The sequence below is a fragment of the Leguminivora glycinivorella genome, chromosome 12 (genome assembly GCF_023078275.1).
Source record: "Leguminivora glycinivorella isolate SPB_JAAS2020 chromosome 12, LegGlyc_1.1, whole genome shotgun sequence".
Classification (NCBI taxonomy): Eukaryota; Metazoa; Arthropoda; class Insecta; order Lepidoptera; family Tortricidae; genus Leguminivora; species Leguminivora glycinivorella.
Genome location: NC_062982.1, coordinates 16,925,918 through 16,952,533, shown reverse-complemented (window position 1 = coordinate 16,952,533; position 26,616 = coordinate 16,925,918). Strand labels below are relative to the sequence as shown.

Sequence of the window (26,616 nt, the reverse complement as noted above, 5' to 3'; positions counted from 1 at the left end):
GTCTCATTAGCTTCCTCATTACAATCACGCGATGTATGAATCAAGACGTAACTGGGGTCAGGAGTTTCCTCAAAAGTGATGTATGGGATTATGTAACTGGTCAGAAAAGTGAACATTTTCGAAATTAGGAACGCGGTCAGCCGAGTTGCGGTTTTTGATTGATAAAAATCTGAAGCCACGGAAATGAATGACTGGATGGTGTAGGCTCAAATAAGTGTATATGTGTGTAGGGTACCCACATATGGATTTATATAAAGGGGAAGAAACACTGTAGAATTCAGCAATTAAAAATATACTGTGGCTCTCGTGTAAAAGGGTACAAGTCTCGCGGAGCGCAGGTGAAAAACGTCATAAGTCAGTATATGGAAAATACACTTTTTTTCATCTGCGCTCCCTTGTACCCTTTTTCGCTAGAGCCTCAGGCTATTTATTTTCGTTCGATTAAAACGTTCATGATAACGATAAACGTAGAATCTTCGGGCTATATCAGCTGTATCTTTACATTTGTCTTTCGGTAATAATTCTATTGACATAAATGGAATTAAGATTAGGAATTTTTTGGACCCTGTGCTCGATCCTATCTAGATAATTTAAGAAAACTAGAAGCGACCTCAAACAATGTTAAAGAGATATACGAACAATATCTATACTTTAGGAAGCAGGAAGACTAACTATTGTTTTTTAATTGCCGAACAACCTGTAATAGGTACTTTCAATGCTCAAGGTAAACGTCCACAGTCCCTCTTACCTCTGACCTTAATACATTTTCGTCCCCACGAAACTTGCGTCACAGCATCATTTACGCTAATCCATAGACAGTCGTACAAAATACGCGATGATATTAGTTAAACCACTCATCTAGGATAATGAATGCCTTATCTAGTTAAACCGTCAAGTCACAGACCATTCTAACTTACACTGATAATTCACCATCTGAAGGATAAATAATTTGAATATCGTGCATTTCGCTCGTGTTTGTCGGTATCTGTATTTGCACGGGCGAGACGCACGATGATTGAATGGCATCTTTGGGATATCGTTCTGATGTCGGCATACGTTTGAATTGGCTTGTTAGTTACCAAACAGATGTTGAACATCTTGTTTGACAGTTGACTACCAAATAAGATTGTCATGATTGGTTGAGGTCGACTAAACTTAAAAGGTGATTTGAAAATGGACAGGGGACAATCCTGTACTCATTGGTGGAGTCCCACTGCCCTGCCCACACTGTCTTAATATTTGAGCTGTAGGTGTAGATGGAATAGGGTCATCATCCTCCTTGCGTTATCCCGGCATTTGCCACGGCTCATGGGGGCTTGGGGTCCGCTTTGGGGGCGGTAGATGGAATAGGCTACGGGCATTGAAAAAGCTTCCAACGGGTTTTACTTAAGAAAGGACTCTAGCCCATCATATCATTGCAGGCTTATATTGTGCAAGCTTTCAGTAGTTTACTTTTATAGCTGATAATATGCAACGGGTGGGTACAAGACTAAGTGTCTACTTGCAGCTTCTTGGAATGAACAACCTGAAATCATCAACTGCTGAAAAGTCATGAGGTTCTGAGGGTATTTTAAGTCAAATATAGAGGTATGTATGTAAGAGGGTGAAATATCTCATCTTATTTTCAAAAGAAGATTTAACAAGACTTTGTTTCGTAAACTTTACATTATGTTTTCATGCATATCTTAAATAAAATAAATAAATAGATAAATAAATGTTATAGGACATTCTTACACAGATTGACTGAGGCCCACGGTAAGCTCAAGAAGGCTTGTGTTGACTCTTCTACTTCAACCTCGGGAAACTCATTACGACTATGAAGACAGTTTTTTGTTTCTTCTAACTCTCAGACATAACTTATAGTACTGGCATTCCTTTGCCTCAATATTATTACTTGGCGATCATTAGCCAGCCAATGAATTGACAGGTTAATTGCGAGTACATAGTAATCAAGTTAAGGCGGACGGCGACACTGTGTCGCCGGCTGTCGGCTTGCGCCAGCGCTGAAACAAATGACTGTAGCGCAATAGTCGATATGGAGACAAGATTCAACAGTTTTTTTCTTGTAACATGTTTACAAAATTTGTAAAGGACATTTGGGAAATTTACAGACACAGAAAGTGCCAAAAGGACGCAGCGATTCTATAATCACGTCACCGCGTTTGCCTGCCAGGTCAAACTAAGCTGATCAATGGAAATCAAACACATCCCCACTTAGCACATCTCTGTTAAAATCACACCCTAACTCTTTACTGTCTAATCGTATGATTTACCAACCTACCTACTTTTTTATTTACTAAACTTCATTGAACTACATATGCATAGTTTTCATCCTCCACTGCTTAGAAAGAAGCATGCTCAAGATTATTTCTAAGGGCATGTCATTTAAGTTCAAGACTTCTCTTCTTCCTCGTTCCCTCAATGCTGAGGATCGCGACCACAAGTAGCGTGTCTCCATTGAACGCGGTCATAAGCCATGTGGACTGCACGACTAATCAATGTGGAGTTCAAGACTAATTAAGTGATGAATGCCCAAATCAAAGTTAGTTCACCAAGGACCGCCATCACAACTTGAATTGCCCCTGATTAGTTTAATTTACCCCTGGTCACGAATCACACACGAATTCTGCAAACAATAAAACACAATACAGACATTTCGGGTCGCGGCCGAACGCACCACGAACCAAACTATCTGGCCACACTATACTAGACCTTTTTGTGCAACTTTAAAAGCTTAAACAGATACAGTTGTTAAGTTTGTATAGGTAAGTATTTTTACGCTGGCCTCGAATCTAATGAGCTTGTTGTAATGTATTTTGTATGTATTCAAATGAAATTGACAACTTTCGCAAGTCGGTTGGCGTATTGCCGTGAAATTGTCTTGGAATATTTGGAGTAAAGTGGGGCATTGTTTGTGCTGGTTAGGTGACCTTTGCCGTAATTTGGGAATCTGGCCGCAGATTGAAAGCGAAAGTGATTTCATTTGGTTTATAATTTTTTCTATGTGGAACAATAGCTGGTCTACTACCACTAGAATATCAGAACTTGATTGTTTTTATTTTTCTTTTTAAACAATGCCTTCGTTTGCGTAGAATTGATATTTTCATAAAAAAGTTTCAATGTTTTCATCTTATTGGGTACCTCCCTTTTCCCCACGCACCTAAAGGCTTTTTCGGCAAACTATAATCTATACAAACTTATATATTTGCCTTTGAATTATTACGTTGCCTAACAATCTGATTATATTTTTACCTATCAGCAAAGTCACTGTCATTGCACTATGCAATGACTATTTTAGTACCGATAACTTTTCAAAACAGTAAACCGTCAACAAGTCACGTCCGAATCGCACGTTATTCAATTTGTCATTACATACTGTTACATAAAATAAAACAAATAACTGTGACATAATAAAATATCTATTAGAAAACTGTACACGTTTTTCAATTTTGCGTTTATTTACAGTCTTATAACTTCTGTGCGAATCAGTAATCGATCACTACTGTCACAGATCTGAAGATTCGCGTTTATATTATTGTGGACTGTAATGGACAGATATAAGGAGGTGAAATGATAAGTAAGTTTTTGCTGCTTGCTCGATGATGCATCACGGGAGCGCCAACGCAGTGCTATGCGTATTTTCTTATTGGTTGAGCGAGCACTGGTTAGGTTGTATCACTCATAATATCCAGTGTATCGAGACCTCTATGTCCAAAATGAGAATTAGCAATTAAGAAGTCTAGAATACTGGTTTTCTGATCGTTGGACTACTTAGAGCTCGGTAAGCTTTTGGATTGAATCAATTTCTCTGGCGCCTTCTCGCGTTATGATTCGTTTTACTGTATTTAAAACAGATATGAAACGGTGTTATGCGAAATATTCATTCACCATATTTGAGACAAGACTGCCCGCGGCTTGGTACATCAAAAATATGAACTCAAAAATAATTTCAAACATCTGTTTTCGGACTGAGCTACATTTATAAGACTCATAAAGTCAGATAATTGCTCTAACCTTATCTTAAACTATATTTGGTAAAATACATAATCGGTGTACCTTTATTATTACTATAATCGTTATAAGAGTTATAAGACTGTACTTTTAAAGTTTGCGTAAGACTTTAGCCATGATAGAGAAATAAAACATACTTATAAGAATGTACTATGTAGGTACTACTGACTATGAGAAAATTGAGAAATCAGTAAAGCGTGAGCATGTATCTATAAAAGGGTCCAATATCAGTAATTTACAAAAGTAAATTGTTTATCGTCCCATATTTTACTGCTTACTTACGTCCTGTTGACCGCGCGTCGCTAACTTTTTCCCACGAAAGAACTTTTCTCTAAATAGTGAATACGCATTTATGGTATAAAATGCCGTTACAAGTAACAATTTATTTGTTGGTCCTGTAGACAAGAGAATCTTGTTAAAAATCCGAGATACCTATCTATAGCTGTTCAAAAGTTTAGAGCTCCATATCAACACTTTCTAGAAAGATAGGCGTGAAAGTGTAGGATTAAAATAGGTTCTTATTAACACTCACGGAACTCTAAAAAACACCTTAAGCTTGCACGTAACGTCATACCTGTAGTTAATCACAATGCAATTGCCTTCCACTCATTCATAAGCTATTATCGTCATCGGCGTCCGTCGCCTTCCGGAATTGAACCGAAATTGATTTTCGATTAACGCATTTATATCGCTGTTGCCATCGTAATTGTGATACGGAGTACACACGTTCAGTTACGTAATACATCATTTTGTAAACACGTTTCAAAATTGACGGCAAATCTGAAATAAAGTTTCTTTTTCAATGTTTCGTTGGAAAAATGAAAATGGTTGATCTTCCAACGGCGCGCGGCGTGAGACTTTTCGAGTTACATGAGCGTAAAAGTACGCAATGTTACGGTCAAATATGTCTCATTCCATAGTAATAAGTAAAACGTATATTATAAATACGTGACAACGTGTGATGGCTTCAGATACGAACGTGAGATAATTCGATGTGACTCTTTGATAACGTGTTAGAAATAAAAAATATGGTAGGTAAATAAATAGGATATCAGGACAGTCAGCTGCAGAGAAAAGTAGACCCCCTGGCATACAATTCATTCATAATTTCTCTATATAATTTTGGAGCTCACTGTACATAAAAACCACCATAAAATTGTATTCATGTCCGGTTAAATAAGACAAATGAATAAATAACTATTACCTATTTATTAAAAAAAAAACAATAGAATTACGATACCAGGGTCAATATAGAAAGGATGCATTAAAAGAAAATAAATAAGTAATATAAGTAATACAAATACCTATCTAAAAAGTTGTGACCGAGTAAACTGAAGAAAATTCTGATTTCCCCGTGCCGTTTACTTCTCCATCGCATATGCACCAGCTGTGCATGTACTGAGCAAAACTCTACTGAAATAATTCACCATGTCTGAACCTTACATCGTTGATATAAGAACTACGAATGGTCAGTTCCATTACATTCTCGATGTTACAGTCAAAGTGTTAAATAAATATGCGGACACAGTGCTCAAATCATGTATCCTCAACCTTAAAGTATAAGTAATAAAGTCGTGTATACATATCTTTGGCACTATGTCAGTGTACATATTTCTACTTGAGTGTATTTTGTATATGTAGCGTATGTGAAGTTTTACGGTCACTGTCGTCTCTTCGTTTTTGCAGCGTGAAGAAAATGGGCCAATGAGCGTACTTATCGCTCCTTACTCGGAAGAGCTGATGGCTACGTTTGGATCGATCGAGTATGCTTGCAAGATAAATAAGAGCGTTGGTGGGACACAAACAAGGCCTAAGAACTATGCAAATTACTAAGAAATAAGTATGCAAATTAGGAAAAATCGAAGTTTCTGATGTTGAAAAACAGATTAGTAAAACTCGCGTAAGTTATCTAGTAACTTGAAGAAAATCAACCTTTATCGAAATAAAAACGAAATACACAATGATTGTAAAATTTCACTGCTTATTTATTGTCGGCATCAAACAATGGAATGCTAATTTATTGAATATAAACCTAAATTGCTTTTATTTAGAAGTTTTTTCGATGGTATTTTTGATTTATGCATAGCATTCTGAATAAAGTTTTTTCTATTGTATATAGGTAATTTCAAATGCAGTGTATTGAACTCTAAGGTGTAAATCTGTGTAGGTAACCGTGGCCTTTCTGTCATCTAACCAAGTTAATCTTATCTCAAAAGTACACTGTCATCAGAATAATATTTGAATATTTTTATCAAGTTATCATGCGTTTCGCCCACGCAAATACATGCATGAACAATTGAACATGTGCGAGCAAACCGCACATGATTTAGCCATGGGATGTAAATATTTGTCAGCGGTAAAATTTCCATCAGGCGGACCGTATTATCTGCTTGTCGCCGACGTGGTATAAGAAGAAATGGTTAGTATGTTAGATCAGCAGTGCTAGCACATTATTGGCACAAGATTATCTCGCCGCAACATAAACTAACCCTATCCGTCCTTATGTCATTCATCAATGAGGAGGCACACAGACATTTTATCCCGCCAGACGGCGCCTGTGCACGTGGTTAGGAATTCAACTGTCATTCATATGTGTGAGAGAGAAAAAACATATCATCTTCTCGCTTTCATGTATGAAATTCTTTTCATCACACCCGCACTTTAAATGTGCTATTGCACGCAGGCGGAGCGTGAGTTATAGAAAAATCGTTCTCCCAAGGGAATAATGAAATTTCTTGTACCGTACTTAACTTTTTTACATCTATTTACATATTTGTTACATTGCGAGTGTGATGAAAAACATTGTGTGTAACTCGGGGAGTATGAATATTACTAAATCGAGTCTTTAAATCGCTCCGACAAGCCGTCGCGATTTAACTTACTCTCGTTAGTAATATTCAACTTCCTCCCCTTGTTGCACAATGTACTATTATCTGTGCAATGGACTAATAAGGTGGCGCCATTTGTCACAACCTTTGAATGTGCACCTCCTCATTAGAAAAAGACGTGCGATCTTCGCCGTGGCGAGTTACTGTCTCATCAATAATTTGCGAGTAACTTGTCTGATACAACGAAGCAAGTGAGTATTGCCTAATAGGCGTACGCGTCAACACGTCAAAGGCAGCATTAACATGTGTTCGTTTCTCCGGTAGAAAGTCGCATGCGCGGTGACTGTCAATGCAGTTTTTAGTGAAAATTGTCTACGTGGTCTATGGTCTCCCTATAGGTTGGCCTGGTTAGCGGTGGAATATTGATGGTGTGTAATGAGTATCGTTTTGTCATTTACTTGTGTTCAAAGGGATATTCTTCTGAAAATAGAAAGTTAGGACATATGTTATCTTCTGAGGTTCTTAGTCTGTTTGAATTTGGAAAATTTGCGGCTGCTACTTGTTTCTTCTTTCTTTCCTTTGTTTTATACCTTTAGTCAGATACTTTTATCGTGACCTTAACATTATAATACTTTGTACGCAGACGATATTCCAAGAAGAGCGACCTACTGCATTCATGTATCACTTCGTTTAAAAATTACTAGAGCGATTTTCGCTTATGTTAGAATGCAACCTTTGTCGACATATCTATTACCTGAATGTCAATAATAATTGTGTTAAAAGAAACCTACTATAATATTTTCTTAATATTAGCCAACGGCATTGCCACTCGTTTACTCTTCATGGTCAAGGGGCGTGTATTGGTAACGGATTAATAGCCACCGAGCCTACCTGTCTTGGCCGTGCATTATGCGACCATATCCAAGCTCTGTATAAGGACACGACGGCATTATTAATAGTACGTAATTAGTTAAGTATGTGCTGAGGCGGTTGACCTGTGATTATAATGTCCTGTCAGCGTTCTGTGTGACTACTGAAGTTGTAAAGATAGTTAACAAGTTTATTATAGGTTTAGAGATGTTTTCATTTACTAAGGTCATCGTATTTTTTTTTGATAAGCTAAAAAAATGTCCTCTAATTGAATGAGCTAAGGATCTCTATAAATAAGCAGTGCCTTTTACCCAATTGGTTTAATCGTATGTTTCAACTAATCTCTCTATCATTTGCCTACCTTATTTATAGTAACTTACCTACTTACTTTTAGAGAAACGGTGGCAAATCAGAAAATGCTACATTTATTCATAGTAAGGAATTACAGATTACAACAATTATTATATACCTACTAATATATATTTCCTTCTTAGATTGCTTCAGTGTTCCTTAAGATTCTAAATGGCTTACAGAGAAAGTACAGAGTATTAAAGTATTTTATGTCATCCAATTAATTCCGAGACAAATCCGCCTTATGTTTTCCAAGTCGGATCATAATTTAACAATGCAATATGTTACTTATAATTTATAAGCACGTTTATCTTCCGGGTGCTGACGGCTTAAAAATGTCACCACCCCTTTCTTCTCGTGGGTGTCGTAGAAGTCGACTGAGGGAAATGGCACTAATATGTATTCTGTGGAAATGGGTTAAATTGTGGCGTAGGCGAGAGGCTGGACCTTGCACCTGTCACTGTAATGTCACAACACAATTTCATTTTCTTTCATCCTCTTATTTGCCAAGAGTGGCACTAAATCTTGAGTGGTTCCATGTGCTCTGCCTGCCCCTTTATGGGATACAAGTGTGATTGTATTATATGGTATGTTGTATGTGTATTTTTTAAGCAGATATAAATAGGTATGCAGTGATTGTTTGTGTCTTTATGCATTTCTCCAGTGTGTAATGGAAAACACAGCTATTTGTTGGTAGGAAAATACACTTGTCAAATGTCAATGAATCACTGAACTGACAGCTATTCCCGTCGTGTTGCCAGCACCTTCTGTCCACATTTCTCGACTTATGTCGAGACGGGGACCGTGTGATATTAAAATAAATATTATGTTCCTTGTCAAACGAGGGATTGTTGTCTCTGAACATTCCCTCTATTCTAATAAATATTATTTTCCGCTTGTCCAGCGAATTTCATTGCGCTTTAAATTAATTCCCGTAACACGAAACGACGTCGAGTGTTCCGAGGAAGTACCCGGATTGGGACCCTGGCAACACCGAAGAGGAAGCGAGAAAAAAGATGGACCAACGCCATTTTGAAGACAGATTTTCTCCCAAGAATAGGCCGACAGGCCGCCTTTGAGTGTTTTGGACGATTTTATTCCCTTGGTAAGTTTGCTTACGGCTGTTAGTAAAGGAAAATCGCGAAATGCGAATCGGTGTCATCGATCTTTAACGTGAATTGTTTCTTCCAGCTGCCCTTGTTCGGCAGAAAAGCGGGCCGTGACTAACCGGCTTCCGCGGGCGCCGGGCGCGTCTCTGTCCCCTTGGAGTTGACATTTGCTCACCGTAAACCCCCGCAGGACAATTTTCCTCCGACAGGTAAGCATTCGCTGTTATAATTGTCATAGTCGTGAACTTCGGCGCATGGCGCGCCATGCGGTGCCACGTTCCTCTCTCGTAACGTTGAACTGATACGCCCTGGTAACCTTAGAGGAAAAATCAAGTATCGGAGATCGTACTTATTGAAGTGCGCCGTGCTTGCTCCGCGCAGGGCGAACCAGGAACTCTGATGAAGTTCGGCTAGAATTAATTCCGTGTCCGGAATATTTCAGGAGGTGTTTGGTAGAGGCGTGGCCGTTGGAGGGCCAGACCCAGCGCCGCGGCTCCTCGTGGTTCCGACTGGCAGGTGCGGAGTGACTGGAAGCTCCGGCCAGCTGAGAGGGAAGACCATCGCCTCGCCGCTTCAAACCAGCTAAGCCTTATAACGTTGTTGCCGCTCTCTTCTCCGGCCTAGTAGTTCTGTAACATCTCCGTACTATAGCGCAATCGACCAAATATCACCTTGTGTTCCCGTAATTAGATAAGTTATAAGCTAAAAGGCCCTAAGCCATAAGTAGTTGTCAATAAGCAAGCCCATTTGGTGCAGAGTTAAATAAATTTTGTATGTTACTACTCTGAGCAGTTTTCTTCCCCTCCTCTAGTACACCCCGAAGGGAAATAAAAAAAAAGAATAGTATTTCAAGTGGGCGCGCCCACTTGGCCGAGATCTGAATGCTCGAAGTATTGTCATGCTTGTTTAATATGTATAATAAATTAGTCAGGTGTACGAGGTTTCATTGCATCATGTATGTATATTGTGTATATGCATGTGAAGGTACATTACGGTAACGGTATACATATATTGTATGCAGTTGATTTGGGAAGTACAGTCATAAAACGAATAAAACGATAAAAGATAAACATTACTTTAACATTTCTAGGTACATTTGGAGCCAGTTACACAGTTAAATATATATCCCGGTAAGGGCATTTATTTGTGTGATGAGCACAGATATTTGTTCCTGAGTCATGGATGTTTTCTACGTATATAAGTATTTATATATTATATATATCGTTGTCTGAGTACCCACAACACAAGCCTTCTTGAGCTTACCGTGGGCCTCAGTCAATCTGTGTAAGAATGTCCTATAATATTTATTTATTTATTTATTTCAGTAATTCAAATGACTATAAACAGAGTTACAAATACACGAATTCATTCCCGCTCCCAAAACCCCGATGTATGGTCATATCAAACAAAGCTTCAGAAGGTAAGGAATTCTGTAACCGCTTATCAAGACATTTGTGCCTCGGCTATGATACTTCTGACCGTGACCTGTGCAGATTTATTTATATTTAGATGAAAAAGTTATAGGATGTCAAATAGTTTTGGTGTGTTGTTTCATCCGCTGCTATTGACTGACTGGCGTGTTAAGGGTACACACAAACGCGTGAAGAAGAATACAGCTACTTTTAGGAATAAATTTGAGCCATCTCACCAGAGTAGTTCCTGGTTGTATGTATCCCGATTAAGAAGACAGACAGGAGTATTAATACCTAGCAAACATATTTAGTAAGAAGTCAATGCTTGTGCGATGATTACAACAACCAACATTTGGTTCATCCAGATACATAAGTAATACGTACATACCTATGACTAATGCCCTATTTTCACTTGACAATAATGTCACGACTCGTTGGTCGAAGTGTTGCATACAATTAGGTTAAATCTTTTTCGATATGATCTATCAGGGTGACTCACCCATCGCCCAAAGCTCGCCACTGTAATACACAGTGAAATAAAAAGGACCGTTCAAACTTTGCATAGTGACTTTTGGGGTCATAATGAACAACTTTTATTACGGGATCAATGCTGAAATCGCAAAAAAAAAATTGGCTGTTCCATACATTTCGACTGTCATGACGCAGCTCATGTCTATGGAATGGCCAATTTTTTTTAGATATTTCATTGGTCCCATAATAAAGGTTGTTCATTATGTCACTGTGCAAAGTTTGGACGGTCCTTTTTACTTCCCAGTATAAATTGTGAATATTTTTGATCTCAATTTTTAACTAATTAACTTGGTTAGTTTCCGAACCATTTATCCATATTAACCCAAGCAATAATCGCCCAATTAAGATGAAAAATGACACCTTAATTCACCGAATGCATAACTTGCGGTGCATAACCGGGGTTGCATAACGAAATGCATAAATCGTCCTCCATTACGTGTAACAAATTATGTCCCTGGTGTGTCGAGCTATGGCGTAATACTTAAAGGATCTGACGTCTTGAAATATATTGGGTTTTTTATTATTATGCCCGGAAAGGTGGGACAAAATGGTGACAGACTGGGACCCGCGGAATACCATAGCCGATGCAGGCCGGGGTTTGCATGGGCAGATCAAAAAGGAGATGGCGGGACGACCTGGACGCATTCTACCCAAAATGGTGGGAAAAAGCTGACAACAGGTTCGAGTCGAAAAAACGAGGGGAGGCCTTTGCCCAGCAGTGGGACACTAAAAGAGGCTAATAAAAAAAAATACCTAAACAAAAGTTCATTTACTGACAATTAGACTGAAAAGCTGAGATGCGGCCAATAATAGTTGTGTGGAGCAAAATATAGAATTAGAAATGAATTTGGATTTATGTATGAAAGGAAAACAAAAAAAAAGTGTGATTGTGTGAGAGGAGATATCGAGAAACTATGTGATCGTCAAGATGACGACCGACAGAGAGGAACGGAATACAAAAACACTCCGCCGTATTAGTATAATAGAAACGATAAAAGATTCAGCTACTTATGATGAGACCATGTCTGACTATTTTAACGTCATATACTATATTATTTCATCCTAATTCTGAGCTTCATCTTCTTCAGTCGCTCCCTCAATGCTGAGGATCGTGACATTATGACATTCTCTTGAAGACTAAGGTCGATCCATCTGTTCCTCGCCTCTGAGCTTATGTCAGCCAGAAGTGACTGACTAAGAAACCATGTATTTACTATTCAGTCCTTTGCAAATTGCTGCTTTTAGATGTATGTAGATTATGTTTTAACTGAAGCTAAAAAGTATTCAATAAGCAATACTTCCCTCCCTGAGATGTTTTATCATATACTTATCTTATTTACTGTGGCCATAAAATTGCGGGTGGGTCATTTCGCCCGACTTGGTGCGAATGCGAAGTGACCGTGTGGGCAAAATGCATTTATTGCCGTAACCTACGCGTTTCGTGCCTTTACTGGTGCAAGTTATTACTCTCTTTGAAATAATAACTTCATTTTACAATAAAGTTTTTATAAGTAATAAATGTTACTTGCTTGCTATATATAGGTACACTGTACATAGTTAGCGACCCGACCACACCATACGAAAATATAAAAAAGTAGTAAAAAAGATAATAAAAGAGCTTAGCTGAGGACATCAACCTAGCTAATATTTCTAAGTTTCCTGTGATTTTCTTTAAACAGTCTACTGATACTTATCGAGAAGTCTAAGAATCCCAATAGTCTTTATATTTTTTTCACAAATTGATGACCCATGACCACCTCCAGTCTACGTTATTAGACCGGCTCCATATCATATTCTCATCCAGTTTCAATATTACGTAAGTATGCTACAGCTTCGCCGGAAACCGAGAAGTGGGTCACATGTACAGTCAGCCAAGAAAGTGATTTACCACTTTTCGACTCTATTGTAAAACCACTGGTAAGCCACTTTTTTGGCTGACTATACCTTGCAGGAATTGCAATGTTAAGAGGGCTTTCATGTGAAAAATAGTGAAATCGCAACCGAGCGCTTAATCATACCGTGTGTCATATCAAATTAAAGGGCTCTTTGAGTAGTTTACAAGTATATAACATATAATAGGACTTTTTCTACTTGGTCTAACAAAATATGAGAAAATGTTAAGAAGTGGTAATAATTGTGATGGTGAAGACTTGTTTTTCAGTATTCAAAATTATCCAAATTTTACAAAAAAGATCGACTAATTCAGCGGTATACGCGGGTTTTCCTAAACGTGCATCAGATAAAAATTCATAATTAATTTAGTGAGTCAGTTTTCAAAAATCCAGTCTTATAATCAACATAATAAGATTCTCTAATTGAAACTTGAATTACATATATCTGTTAGATAATGGAAAGTGTAGTATTTCACCGACTAAAACTATCAATTTTACATTATTTTGACGTTTTTCTTGAAAGCAGCCTTAAAATATACAATATACAGGGTTAAATAAAAAGGACCGTTCTAACTTTGCATTGTGACTTTTGAGGTATCATCATAATTTTTTATTTTTTTTATTAGCCTACTGTAGTGTCCCACTGCTGGGCAAAGGCCTCCCCTCGCTTCTTCCACTCAACCCTGTCATGTGCGTAATTTTGCCAGCTTGGATAAAATGCGTTCAAGTCGTCCCGCCATCTCTTTTTCGGTCTGCCTGAACCCGGCCTGCACCCTCCACGGTGTTCCGTGGGTCCCACTCGGTAACCATTTTGGCCCACCGTTCAGGGTGCATGCGGCAGACATGTCCAGCCCAGTTCCACTTAAGCGTAGCGGTCTTGACACCTACATCTGCAACTCGAGTTCTGGAGCGCAGTTCCGTGTTTCTGATTCGATCAGTTCTGCGAACACCCAGTATACTGCGCTCCATCGCTCGCTGGCAAACCTTGAGTTTGGACTTTAGAGCTTCTGTTAGTGACCACGTTTGAGCGCCATAGGTTAGGATAGGCAGGATACACATGTCGATGAGTTTGCGCTTGAGACACAGAGGAAGGTTATCCTTCATTAGCGCCTTCATGGACCAGAAGCTCTTCCAGGCGTTATCAATACGTCTATTGACTTCTATGATTTGCCTGTTTTCGAAGGAAGCTATCTGGCCCAAGTAAATGTACTCATCAACATACTGTATATCCTGCCCATCTACCGTGACCCCATGTTTTGCCCGATTGGTCATTAACTTAGTTTTTGCTCATAATAAACAACTTTTATTATAAGACCAATGCTGAAATTGGCTGTTCCATAGAAAAGTGCGTCATCATGACAGTCGAAATTTATGAAACAGCCAAATTTTTTTCGCGATTTCAGTATTGTGGTCCCATAGTAAAACTTCTTCATTATGACCTCAAAAGTCACTATGCAAAGTTTGATCGGTCCTTTTTATTTCCATTTTAGGTGCCTAAGTAATATGTATATTTAGGTATATTTTACGGGCCCAGTGAATTAAATCTTTGGAAAAAAATTGTGATATAGAGGTAGGTCAGTTAAACCGTTTTGGATAAATCGATAGTGTTTACTATGACTCATGATAATAAATTTATCCATGACAGTGTGTTCGTGCATTAACTTTAGTCTATTGTGTATGCATTTACTTAACCTATAATTTTATTGGTCATTAGGCATATTTCCTATCGTGTGAAATTACACACTTTGTCTATGCAATTTTATGCTAAATTTAACAGTTCAGCTAGACTATTAACCTTATGGACAGAATAATTTCTTCATTAATTTCACTTGAATACTTACTGAGATCAGGCAGACAAGTATGGTCGCGCGATAAATGATAAAAAATCTGGCCGTCCCTATCGCACTATTTGTAAGTGCGATAGGGACGGCCAGATGTTTTATCATTTATGGCGCGATCATACTAGCCTGCCTGATGTTAAATTCGATTAGATACAATATATGTCAAAGTAACTGATTTATTGGACCGTGGGACTTAGTAAATCTGTGTGTGTGTTAAAGTCCAATAATATTTATTTATTTATTATTTTATTTATTGGCTTGTATTTATGTATTGGTAGTTCAGAACTAGCCACATCGCAAAAAAATTGGTACTCTTAAAAAACAGAGCCTATGTTGTACCACAGCTGATTTAGCGGTGTCAAAGCGTTACTTTCTGCTGACGTCTTCGTAACTTAATATCTTTACATGCTTTTTACTCGAATGCATTTAGAAAAAACCAGAAATGAATCTGGGCATTCGTACCCCTCGTTGAAAAGTGCTGACTTCTGACCCTATAGCTCAGCGTGCAATCGTTGACGCCATTAGAATTGTCGTGAGTAGTCTCTGCATTAAAGGCGAAGGGCACTGAAGGTTTTTAAATGTCTAGTTCTCAAGAAAACAAATGAACCATGGCGGTCAGTTTCTAGTTCAGTAACTCTGAGTTAAACTAGAGAGCCTTGCACCTGCCAGGTACTAAGTAATTATGTTTTTATACCAATTAAATGCTTACCTCGCAGTTTCCTCATAATGCGGACTGACCTTACGGAAGGTAACATTATTATAATAATGTGTTATTATGAAAGAAGCAGCTTTTGTAGTGTTTATGTGAAGACGTGAATGGTGTTATTTTTTAATTTCTATCCGTTTAAGGACGCTATTACATTTGGAGAGCTGCGAGCGAAGCGAGAGCGCTACGTCAATGTAGCCACCACAGATGCGCAACGAATTCTCCTCGAATTACTTTTTAGTTTTATAAGGGCCACTTGCACCAACGAAAATGGAGGGTTAACCACCATTTTTTATGGAATTTGACAGATGACAGCTCACTAACCCTGAGTTAAGTGATTGGTGCAAGTGGGCCTAATAGTTATATAATGTGTACTAAAATATGTTTAGGTGTGCCTTTTACCTATCTAAGTTACATTTACAACCCGTGCAAAAGTTTTCCTGGTTAGAAATTATTAGCAATAATTATGGAAATATAATGTAGCCATCACAGTCATCATAGATAGTTGCTAAGTTTTATAGTTTGCCGACCGGTCTGGCTTAGCGCGTAGTGACCCTGCCTGCTACGCCGCGGTCCCGGGTTCGAATCCCGGTAAGGGCATTTATTTGTGTGATGAGCACAGATATTTGTTCCTGAGTCATGGATGTTTTATATTTTTATAAGTATTTGTATATTATGTATATCGTTGTCTGAGTACCCACAACACAAGCCTTCTTGAGCTTACCGTGGGACTCAGTCAATCTGTGTAAGAATGTCCTATAATATTGATTTATATTGATTTATTGATTTATTATAGTACTCTTAGTAGTTTTAATAGCAAGTGGAAGTCCGTTTACTTGTAGGGAATCTTCTTAGGGTTATTGCTCTTTGAACCATTCATAAATTTATAATAATTTTTGCCAGTTAGTAGTCTAAGTATATAAAGTTAAGAAATCACATTTGTACTAAATATCCTGGTCTCTCATATGATAGAGCCGATCAAAACGAAACTAATGGAAACCTTGCCTTATAAAAAAGGCGTAAAGCAAATCGTAAAATTAAGTCAAGAACACCCTTATACACACCAATGACCATAGTACACACTAATGATCGAAGAAGGAACGAGATCGGAATTTAGATAGTGATTGTAAGGATCTAGTAAAAGTGGTAAAAACTAGACAGGTACAACACTGCCATTTTTCTCAAGACAATACTGCAAATACCCGCTGTTTTAAACAAGTTTCGCAATCCCTATTAAGGTAACAGTACCAGTGATCGACACGTTAAAATCCAATAGATGACACCCTTTTATCACATTTATTGACAATGAGTTAAGATTGAAAGTGATATCTACTGGAACACGGTCGAACGAAGGACCTACGTGTTCGAGTATTATTTATTTTTTTATTTACTGAATATCAGGGATATATCTGGGATCGGATCGGAATTAACTCTATCGTAAAGAGAAATTGCCTCTCAACGATCTTTATATGCTAATAAGCACACAAGTGCAGCGGGAGATTTAGTTAGGTACGTATTATAAGAAGATAACATAAATGTTTAGTGTTTATTGAATACTATGACACAGATACGCTAGTATACAAGGTATTTATGTACTGGCTTTTGAAAGTCGTGCTCCTAGTTCGTTAAAGTATGAATGGATAAGCGGAACTATAGAATGACAGCTGACAGAGCCATTTTCTGTTAATCAGTTCGTTTATTGTACATGGTTCTGTCCAAATATTAAATACCGACTCAGATGAAGTACTTAACAAAATATGCTACACACCTTTATAGCCTTATGTGCCTAAGTGTAGAAAATATGCATATTGCTGAAATAGTTTAAAAGACATTTTATGAAGAAGAAGTATTCTGTTTAACACACACTTACGTCAGCAACTTATTATTAATCTGTGCTTCTGTTCACGAATAACTTGAAGGAAGGATTTTTTTACGAATAACTTATACTTACAGGTAACACTTCTTACTTATAGGTAACATAAAGAATGAAGGAATGAGCAACCGAAACCCAGGTTTTTCCGTCCAGTACATAACAATATCTTGAACAGTTATAGTTTTAGTTTAAATAAAACCCAAGACATTATACCTATTACTTTAGCTTTAGCTTGACTGTGTTTTGCAGTAAACAAAGCTATCCAAACACAGTTCTAACCTTTCTTGGTTTAGTTTCTTCGCGTGGGTTGAGAGGTCTTACCATACCACGCCCTAGTTTAAATGTCATAAGTTTAAGATTCATCTGATTGTAATTTGCATAAATCATAGCAATTGAGTGATGATTTATGTCGTATATTTTAATTATGTTACCATATGGTTGATTTGAATTTTTTTACTCGTTTCCAAGAGCAAGGTACTACATTGATGGTTACTATAAGGATGAAATTTGTTAGTATCTCTATACGAAATACCTCTTAGAGCGTCAATGTGACGTCAATGTGGTACCTTTCTCTTGAGAACGACGTGAATATATAATTATGTTTTTGTTTATGTGAGTGGGGAGGAATGGAAATGAAATAAAATTGTGTATATGCTTAAATTGTATTTTATTTCTTAAAAAATACATTACGCATTGCTATTGTTTATACTAAAGTGTCCCCAGGGTAGGGTCTCGACATGATCCGGTGTGATGTATCGCTTGTTGTCTAAGCCGCTAAGCGTTTTTTTCTTAACTACCCTGGTGAAAAGTTTGTGGCGTGAGCTCACGATGTTATACATTTCGTCGTACAGTTCGCTGTCTAAATTTAAACAGTTTCTGTACTCGGAAAAATGTATCCTTGCGACCACTGCAGCGGTCACACCTTTGCTCTTCTTCACACACTGCACTTCATCTTTTTTTCTTCGCAGGCACTTCGTCATCATCATCATCATCATCATCATCATTATCATCATCATCATCGCTATACGACTCTAATGAGTACGCATACATTTTCGATCTAAGTCCTACGAACTCCGTTATGATTCTCCCCTTTACTTCGTCTTTCATTACTCCCACCACTTTTTTATTTACTCTAGGTAGATTATAAATATTATTATCTGCAAGATCGGAGGTGTCGAATCTCGTGCTTACATCGGGTTGAATGTCTTCATAAAAATCATTAGTGTCAATTTCGTAGATGAAAGAATCAGTGTCTGTATATAATAATTTACACTTGTCACTGTCGTATTTTTGCATCATATAGTCGTAGTGAAACTCGTACATTAGAGTTTTTGATAGTTCTAATATTGCAAAGCCAGCATAAGTTGGTTTATTATATTTAATTTTAGAGCTGTTCAACTGTACTGCGACCAAATCATCAGTAAAAATTGTACAGCTGTGGAAATGAGGTTTTGCTATGTATCTCTCCAACCCAAAATGTGGTTTACTAAAAGATTCAACATCTTTCCAAGTCTTGCAGAATTTAACATTTAATCTCTTTTCGATGTTTTCGATACTCTTTCCAAAAATGCTGTTTACAAACAGCTTGTACAAATCCTTTTCGAATGTGCTAGTCGCTTGTGCTCTTTTTTTAGAGTTTAGTTCAACGTATGGTTTTAGCCATTGCTCCTGACGAAAGGAAAGTATCCTATGAATTTTTTTTAAAACAAGTCCTTTCGATATCGCCTGTTTTAAATTAAGTCCATGAATTACATAATTGACCTTATCATCCAGGGTTAAGAGTAGTTTTCTCGTCTCGGATCCAGGAGGGCATTTGGTTTCAGCGCAAAAAGGATAGTCGTGATGTGAGTCGTGAAGCTCCTTGGGGTATGATAAATCCACCTCCAATATGTAGCCCACGAGCGAGTCGGGTTGGATCATGCCCACGTCAAATGCTTCAATTTTGTCTTCAGATAACCACTTGAAATTACTAATTGGTAGGTATTGAGTCATCGCCCAACCATATAGATTGTTAACGTCTAAATATGTAATAAATTTATCCTCCTTCTTAGAATCATATTTCTTCATGTATTTATTATTGGCTAAAGAATGACGCTTCGACACCTGACTGACGCCGCCCCTAATGCCGGCCTTTATGAATTGGATCATTTCATAATCCGTCATGAGTTCTAGTTTAATACCCGTGTAGCGTAGCATGGCGCTCCACGAGAGACCGGGGGCTGTGTAAAAGTGGCAGGGGTCCAGTTTGTAGGCTTCGAGACACACCAGTCGAAAATTTTCAAACACCTCAGCCAACAGGAGCACGTCCGTTTTCAGATATAAGTCACTGTACTCTCCCAAGGTTTTTATTTTAAACTTCTCCCAAACATTGAGTGCGTGATGGTAATCTACCTTTTCGATATGAGAATCAGTCAGTTTGCTGTAGAATTCCTTCCTTGTCGGCAAGGTTTCTTCATCCAACTTTGCCCAGCTGTCTAGATATTCATATGGGAACACTCCTTTACGGGACAACAAGTCGAAAGCGGTGTCCGCATCAATATCCTGCGTATACGTTGGGAGGTGTTTGGGTAGAATTTTGAACTGTTCTCGAGTTAGATTTTTCACAAGTTTATCTAGGCTGCTACCCAGAAATTTGTAAGAATCTATGAAGCGCAATTGGAATTTTTTTCTAATCTTTTTATAAAAGGATATGTACTTCTCCTTTGTGTGGGGTATGCAACCAATTTCACCATCTTCTTTGGCCAGCTCGGTGATAAACAAGTGACTGTCATACCCGCTCAGGTTGTGAAAAATTACTGGTAGAAATTTGGGTATCACATATTTGAGATTACACTTATTGTGCGCTTTTCCACGTATTCGGCCTGTTAGGTGGCAGTGATCAATGACGACGCTGCTGTCAATGTCCAAAGGCTTTTCACAAATGTGACACTCGGTGGAATTTTTGTCTCGTTCGCACATAGTGTTCAAGTCCATACTAATTGGGGGAGCTGTGAGAATGTTATATATGATGGCGGCGTTTTTATAGAGTGTTTCCGCAAACACTTCTACACAATCTTCCCCTCTATATGAGACAAATTTACACAAACTTTCGTCATAGTCGCAATGGATGTACAATGCAAAACTGCACGGTATGTGTCGCGCGACATTGAATGTATTTTTAGACTCATTCTGTTTCCTGGATACTGGTGAAAGGATCGACTCAAAATCTGCATAAATTACAAAAGGCACCTTGTACTTGCGATGGTATTCGTCAAACTCGATTATCTTATTGTTTTCGTCAGGTAGTATTGGCAATTTTTCTCCACACCCCATTTTTTCGTGTAGATTTAATTTTTCTTCGGAGCGAAACTTTTGCAGACAACCATCGCAATAAAACATTTTCGACGTTTTCCCACCCGTTTTCGAACACATATTTAGCAGTCGCGACATACTGTTTATGGTTGAAAAGTGGCAGGTTTTAAGATTTTCATGAAAAAGTAAATGGACTTGCCTGGTGGAAGCATTCTTTTCCTTGCGTGATATGCGTAAGGGGACAATTAGGTGCTGCTTATCCTCTTTGTCCAGCCCGTATACGTTGATTCGAATGTTATTATTATTTTCAAAAGTTTTAATGTCCTTTAATTGAGTGGGGAATGTGACCCCTGTCCAATCTAAACAATCCTTGTATTTCAAATATTTCGAAACGCGAAAAGCATTCTTATCCTGGGGATATAACGCTGCAAGTACCGCCCACATAAAGCACGAGTCGTCATTATTTTGTACATTGACACAAGCCTTTTTGACGGTAACCCAGTCGGGTAGACTTATATGTTTCGCACTTCGCAGTGGGGAATAGTGGTTGATGTTTAAGTCCAAATACTTAATTTTCTCCAAGGCCCACCCACTGTCTCGTTCCTGAAATTCTTCCATCTTAGCCGTAATGGTTGTGAGCACCGTGTGAAAAAAGGCTTCGAAGTCCATCGCGCAGTCCAATGTTGTAGTTTTCATGGTGAAGGATTTCGTGTCGCGTATTATCTCATCGCCTTTCTCGCTAACGAGACATTTCATGTAGTCCCCCATTACCTCAACGTGAACCTTGATTTGGTTACATGTAGAGATTTCGTATTCTAATAGTTTCTTCACAACGTCTCTGGTTGACCCGATAAAGCCCTCGGGGTCGAGCGAGTTTTCTTTAATTGCTTCAAATCGATATGTTATGATTCGACACTTGAACGCAGATTGAACCACATATACAGCACCTTCAGATGGATCTCGTTCTGACAGCAGCCGATGACGGGGAAAGTCAGTATGTTGCATAAGCTGACCCACAGGAACATCTTCATTGCAATACTGGCAGTGATGCATGTTGCCGATGATGATGATGATGATGATGATGATGTCTATACAAGCACAGACTTTCTAGTAAACTGAACTACGATTGCGACAGAGTATACCTTTTATTCATCTCGACATTGTTCTACGAACTATGTTTTACCAGCAGCGGCGGTGGTGGGGAGTGGGGAGAAAATTATCTCTATTTTATGCAAATTTCTGTATCGATCGTGGTTATTTTTTGCAAAATGAAATTCGCGTTTTGGGCGTGTATAATAACAAAGCGGTTTGTAGAACGTGTTTTATTACTCATAATTACATATTTTAAAAAATAGGAGTGGTGAAATCCGGATACAAACCGAGGATAATTAAATTGTTATCTCATGTACGATCGAGCCTATAAAATAAAGTGGTTTGATTTTAAAACTAATTTAAATGCTAATGCTAGTAACTGTGTGGGTTGTGGGAAATTACAATAAAAGAAAAAAATATACAGTTCAAGAGTTTTATTGTGAGATAGGTATAATTTAAAAAAACAATGACGCATTAAATAGAATATCAGCAGCGAGGCACTTGAGTTCACAATCCACCACAGAGTTAGGATCGCACAGAGTGTCCATGAAAAGAAAGGCTTGCGTCACAGTATCTGGTTTTTTCATTTTCAAATGCCTCTTGAAAAAATTAAAACGATTCTCGTATATGGTTTTGCTCTTGTTCAATTGTCTGATTTGCGCAGTCACACATGCTATAATTTTTTCAATATTCCACCAGTCGGCGCGTCCAATCAACAGTGTATGTTGTTCATAATCGTGTAGTATCAATTGAGGCCCCGGTGAGGGGGCGGCGGCGGCGGCGGCATCGGCGGTTGTCTCGGTTTCGGCTGTTGCTTCGGTGGTGGTGGTAGAGGAGGTGAAGGATGACGTATCAACAGCGTGTAAACACTTATTGGTGGAGCGTATATATTCAGCGGTTGAAGTGGAAGGGTTTATGAGAAAGTTTCTTATCGCTTCAATTTTATTCATGTCAGCAATGAAGTCAAACCATTCGTTTTCACTTATTGTCACCCGGTCATCGAATGTGACAAACGGTTTAAATTCGACCTGTGTTCCAAAAAGCTCCAGTTTAAGATATACGCACACATTAGAGAATGGTCTTGTTGAGAGTGGTTGCGGTGGTGTAGGCGAATGCTGCTGCTGCAGGTATTGGTGTTCACTCACGCCGCCTCCTCCTCCTCCTCCTCCTCCAATCCGATGAATGTTATACACACTCTTGGCCAATTGACAGCTGTTTGCAACAATGGAGCTCACGTATGAAGGATAATAATAGTGATAGTGATGCTGATAATCCATTTTTATGGTTTCTCAAACTGAGACGACGACGACGACGAGTGTTCTTGTCAAAATCCACCAGGAAACTGACTGACTGACTGTTTAATTGTTCTTTCTCACTTTTCCAGTGAGAGGGCTATACTCAAACATGGAGTCGTGGAGGATGAGACAGTAGGCTGCCACGTTGGTGGGGGTATCTTTTGTAAATTTCATTACCACACGTATGTCCACAATGCCAGAGTTGAAGGTGTCAGGCTGTCGTGACGTATCTATGACAACGAGAGCTCCATGAACCTTGTAATCATTTATACTCATCAATGGCGTAGGTACTGGTTTTCCATAATACGAGCGTTGGAAATTAGCATACGCATTGTATTGCAGAGCCATAAAATCCTTGGAAAAGTCTGTGTTGAATGAGTCATACGGATAGCATTGCGAGTTTAGATATACACTACAATTTTGCAGATTGACATGGTCGAATTTACACGATGCCTTCTTTTTGTCGGTCTTACGTTCTTGCTGCAAGCCTATAATGACATAGCGCGGCTTCTCTAGCATGGTGCTCGTCTTAATCGACCACACATGTTCATCGACGCCGGCGGGTAGTGAGGGGTACTCATACAGTTCCCAGGTGCGAAAAGCTATGGGTATGGGTATGTCGTTTTCAACATATTGCATTAAGCGCAATTTCTCTCTATCCGATACCTTCACAACCGGCATACGCCAAACTATGCGCGTAATCGTGACGTCAATCGGTGTAGAGTCCGCCGCTACAGTTGCGCAGTGTTCATTGGTGCTTGCCCTGTTCAATATCAATTCGTGCTTAGCGTTGACAATAACCTTTTTATAATCCTCAGCAAATCCCAATAGGTGAGACAGGGGTACGGTGTAGCTGAAGTCGTTCTTTTTATCCACAATCACTTTATGCTTGCCAATGTTCCAAGAAGAGCTTTCCAAAGAATGTTCCATGTCTGTCCCGTACGAAACTAGACCCTTCATTGTAGTAGTGATACCGCAGTTTTTAGTTCTATCAATTTCCACACCGTTCAACTCGTAACGCACATCTTGAAATAAAAACGCCATTGCATTGTTGATGATTTGCATGTCTTTTTCGAATTTGCCCTCAATCAGCAAGTAGCTTTCATGTGGGTATACAATAATATCCTGTCTATTGATGGCAATTCTCACCTCGTCATTGGTTTCGAACGAATTATTGTACGGGAGGTATGGATGAACCTCTATAGATTCAATAGTGTCATCCACAATGACCCTCTCGCCAATGTTTAACATTGCACTCGCTTCGGACATATTTTATAGCCCAATTGTTGTAAAAATTGAGCGTTAGATTTAGTCAATTTTATTATATTCCCGTTCCTTTGGGAAAAAGAAGTCGGCTGTGGTGGTGGTGGTGGTGGTGACGGAGGTAGTAGTGTTGATGTGGGTTGAGGTGGCAGCGACGGTGGTAGTAATGTTACCTCGTTGGGAACTTGAACCCTACTAATATCATTAAAACCTACACCAAAGCTTTTATAGACAATCATATTTTATTTTTCCACAGATATATGTGTTAGCCGCCTACTGCAGCTGCTGCTGCTGCTAGACTTTTCTAATGTGAAGTCTGAGTGAAATGTTTTCACCGGCAAAATTTACCAAATTGCCGCGTTCGTTCACTATGCGCACTTCGATTCTCTGTATGTTGCTCAATGAGCGCTTCAGCGGTAGGTAGATAATATTGGTGGGGCACTCGATAATCTGAAAGCCGGGCGGAACGTTTGGGGAGAATTCGTGAAGCACATGCGACGGCTTATTGTTGGTGAATGATCCTTCGACAATGTTGCACTCTATTCTTATAGAATTAGTGATGAGAATCTCTATAGGGCGATCGGACTCGTACGTAGATCCCGATTTGAGTATTCGCTTGGAGAAGCCGAAAAGTGGTGCGATGCTATTCGGTTTTGTGAAATCCACCCCAACATTGGTCGGTGTTGTAATGCTAACCTTGGACGTGTTGGTGTTTGCTTCAATGTCCACAATGCAATCGGGGTCTAGGGGGCAGTTTTTTAAAATTTTCCTCTTTAAAAACTTAATAATATCGGTCAGCTCGTAAGCGCCCTCTTTTACGGCGATCGTCTTTGTGCCGTAGTGAAATAGATTATTGCTCTTGTCCACGTTAGGTATAGAGTTGAAAGTTTTAAAATAGATTAAAGCACACTCGTACGACGCGTCCTTGTCGAGCTCTAGCGCTGGTAAATAATCCGCGTACAACTCTGACTTGTGACCGTCCAAACTGATTGTGAACGAAGAGAACTGCGATGAAGCGGATGATGATGATGATGACATTGCACCGTCCACAGTTAAAACCTATATGATTGTGAGACATGTAGAAATGAGGTATTTATAGCAGTGGTAGAGAGAGAGAGAGAGAGATGGATGGTAAACTTACAAAAATAACAAACACATACTTCATCATAATTAATCATTTAATGGTACATTAATTTAGCAGTATCGATTAAAAAATTCAAACACAAATGTCCACAGTTTTGCGCGTTGGACCTTTGAAAGCGTGTATAATTATACAAAATATGAACTGGAGGCTTCTGTTGAGGTGCTGCTGCTGCTGTTGCTACTAAAAAAGCGTTGCGTGCCAACTCACTGACGACACCACCACCACCACCGGCAGCAACGTCAACGTCAACGGCTGCCGTTAACGGTGGCCGTGAACGTGAACGGGGGCCGTAAACGGGACCGTTAACGGGGCCGTTAACGGGGTCGTAAACGGGGCTGTAACGGTTGCCGCCGCCACCGCTGCTGTTCATGTATCGCACAAACTCTATTGGAGGTCTCAAATCACCATAACTGTCAAAGTAGACGCATTCGTTGCCCTTCTTCACGTACGCAGTCCAGTGAGTGCCTTCGTCGGTGTCCAAATTTAAAACGCCTGTTTCATTGATTCGTGGCCCAGTAGTCATTGGTAAGGTGTCTCTCATGAAGATACCTCTAAAATGGGGTATTTTCATTTTTTTCACACACTTCATTATGTCAATATCCGTCAGAGGGCGCTTTGGTAAATTTAGTTTTTTTTTTTTGATAAGGTGTCATATAGAGTCCCATGCCGGTTCTGTACGGTCTCAAATATAGACCTTTTCCAACAGTGGCGCTTTGATTCCTCTTCACCATTTCGTAAATATTTTTCGCTGCCGTCGTCACACCCCCTGCTAGTGTGCCAGTCGCCGCCAAAGCCCCCAACAAAGGTATCAGCGGTAGAAATCCCCCTCTTTTAGGTATGGGGATCACACGAGGTGTTTTAATTGTTTTACCCTTGACATACTTTCTCGCGGCTTGCACTGCTGCGTTGAGCAGAGTCTTGGAAGAAGGCGGTGTGGTGGCGGTGCGTCGCTGCTGCTGCTTCCTCCCACCACCTCCTCCTCCTCCTCCCTTTATTCGTTTTTTCACAACATCGCGACTGTTTTTGATAACCCTCGAAAGGGGTAGTACACCCATACCGCGCTTCACCTTGTAATTCATGATTTTATTAACACCAAATGCGGCCAAA

General features: G+C 39.1%; 2 protein-coding genes across 2 annotated transcripts in view; one reads left to right on the top strand and one right to left on the bottom strand.

The window, feature by feature from the left end:
• The window catches only part of LOC125232181, a 262,234-nt gene that overhangs the window by 125,143 nt on the left and 110,475 nt on the right, over positions 1–26,616 (top strand).
• LOC125232024 lies at positions 23,166–24,371 on the bottom strand. Its single transcript, XM_048137635.1, has one exon. The coding sequence runs from the start codon at positions 24,369–24,371 to the stop codon at positions 23,166–23,168; it is 1,206 nt and encodes a 401-aa protein (XP_047993592.1).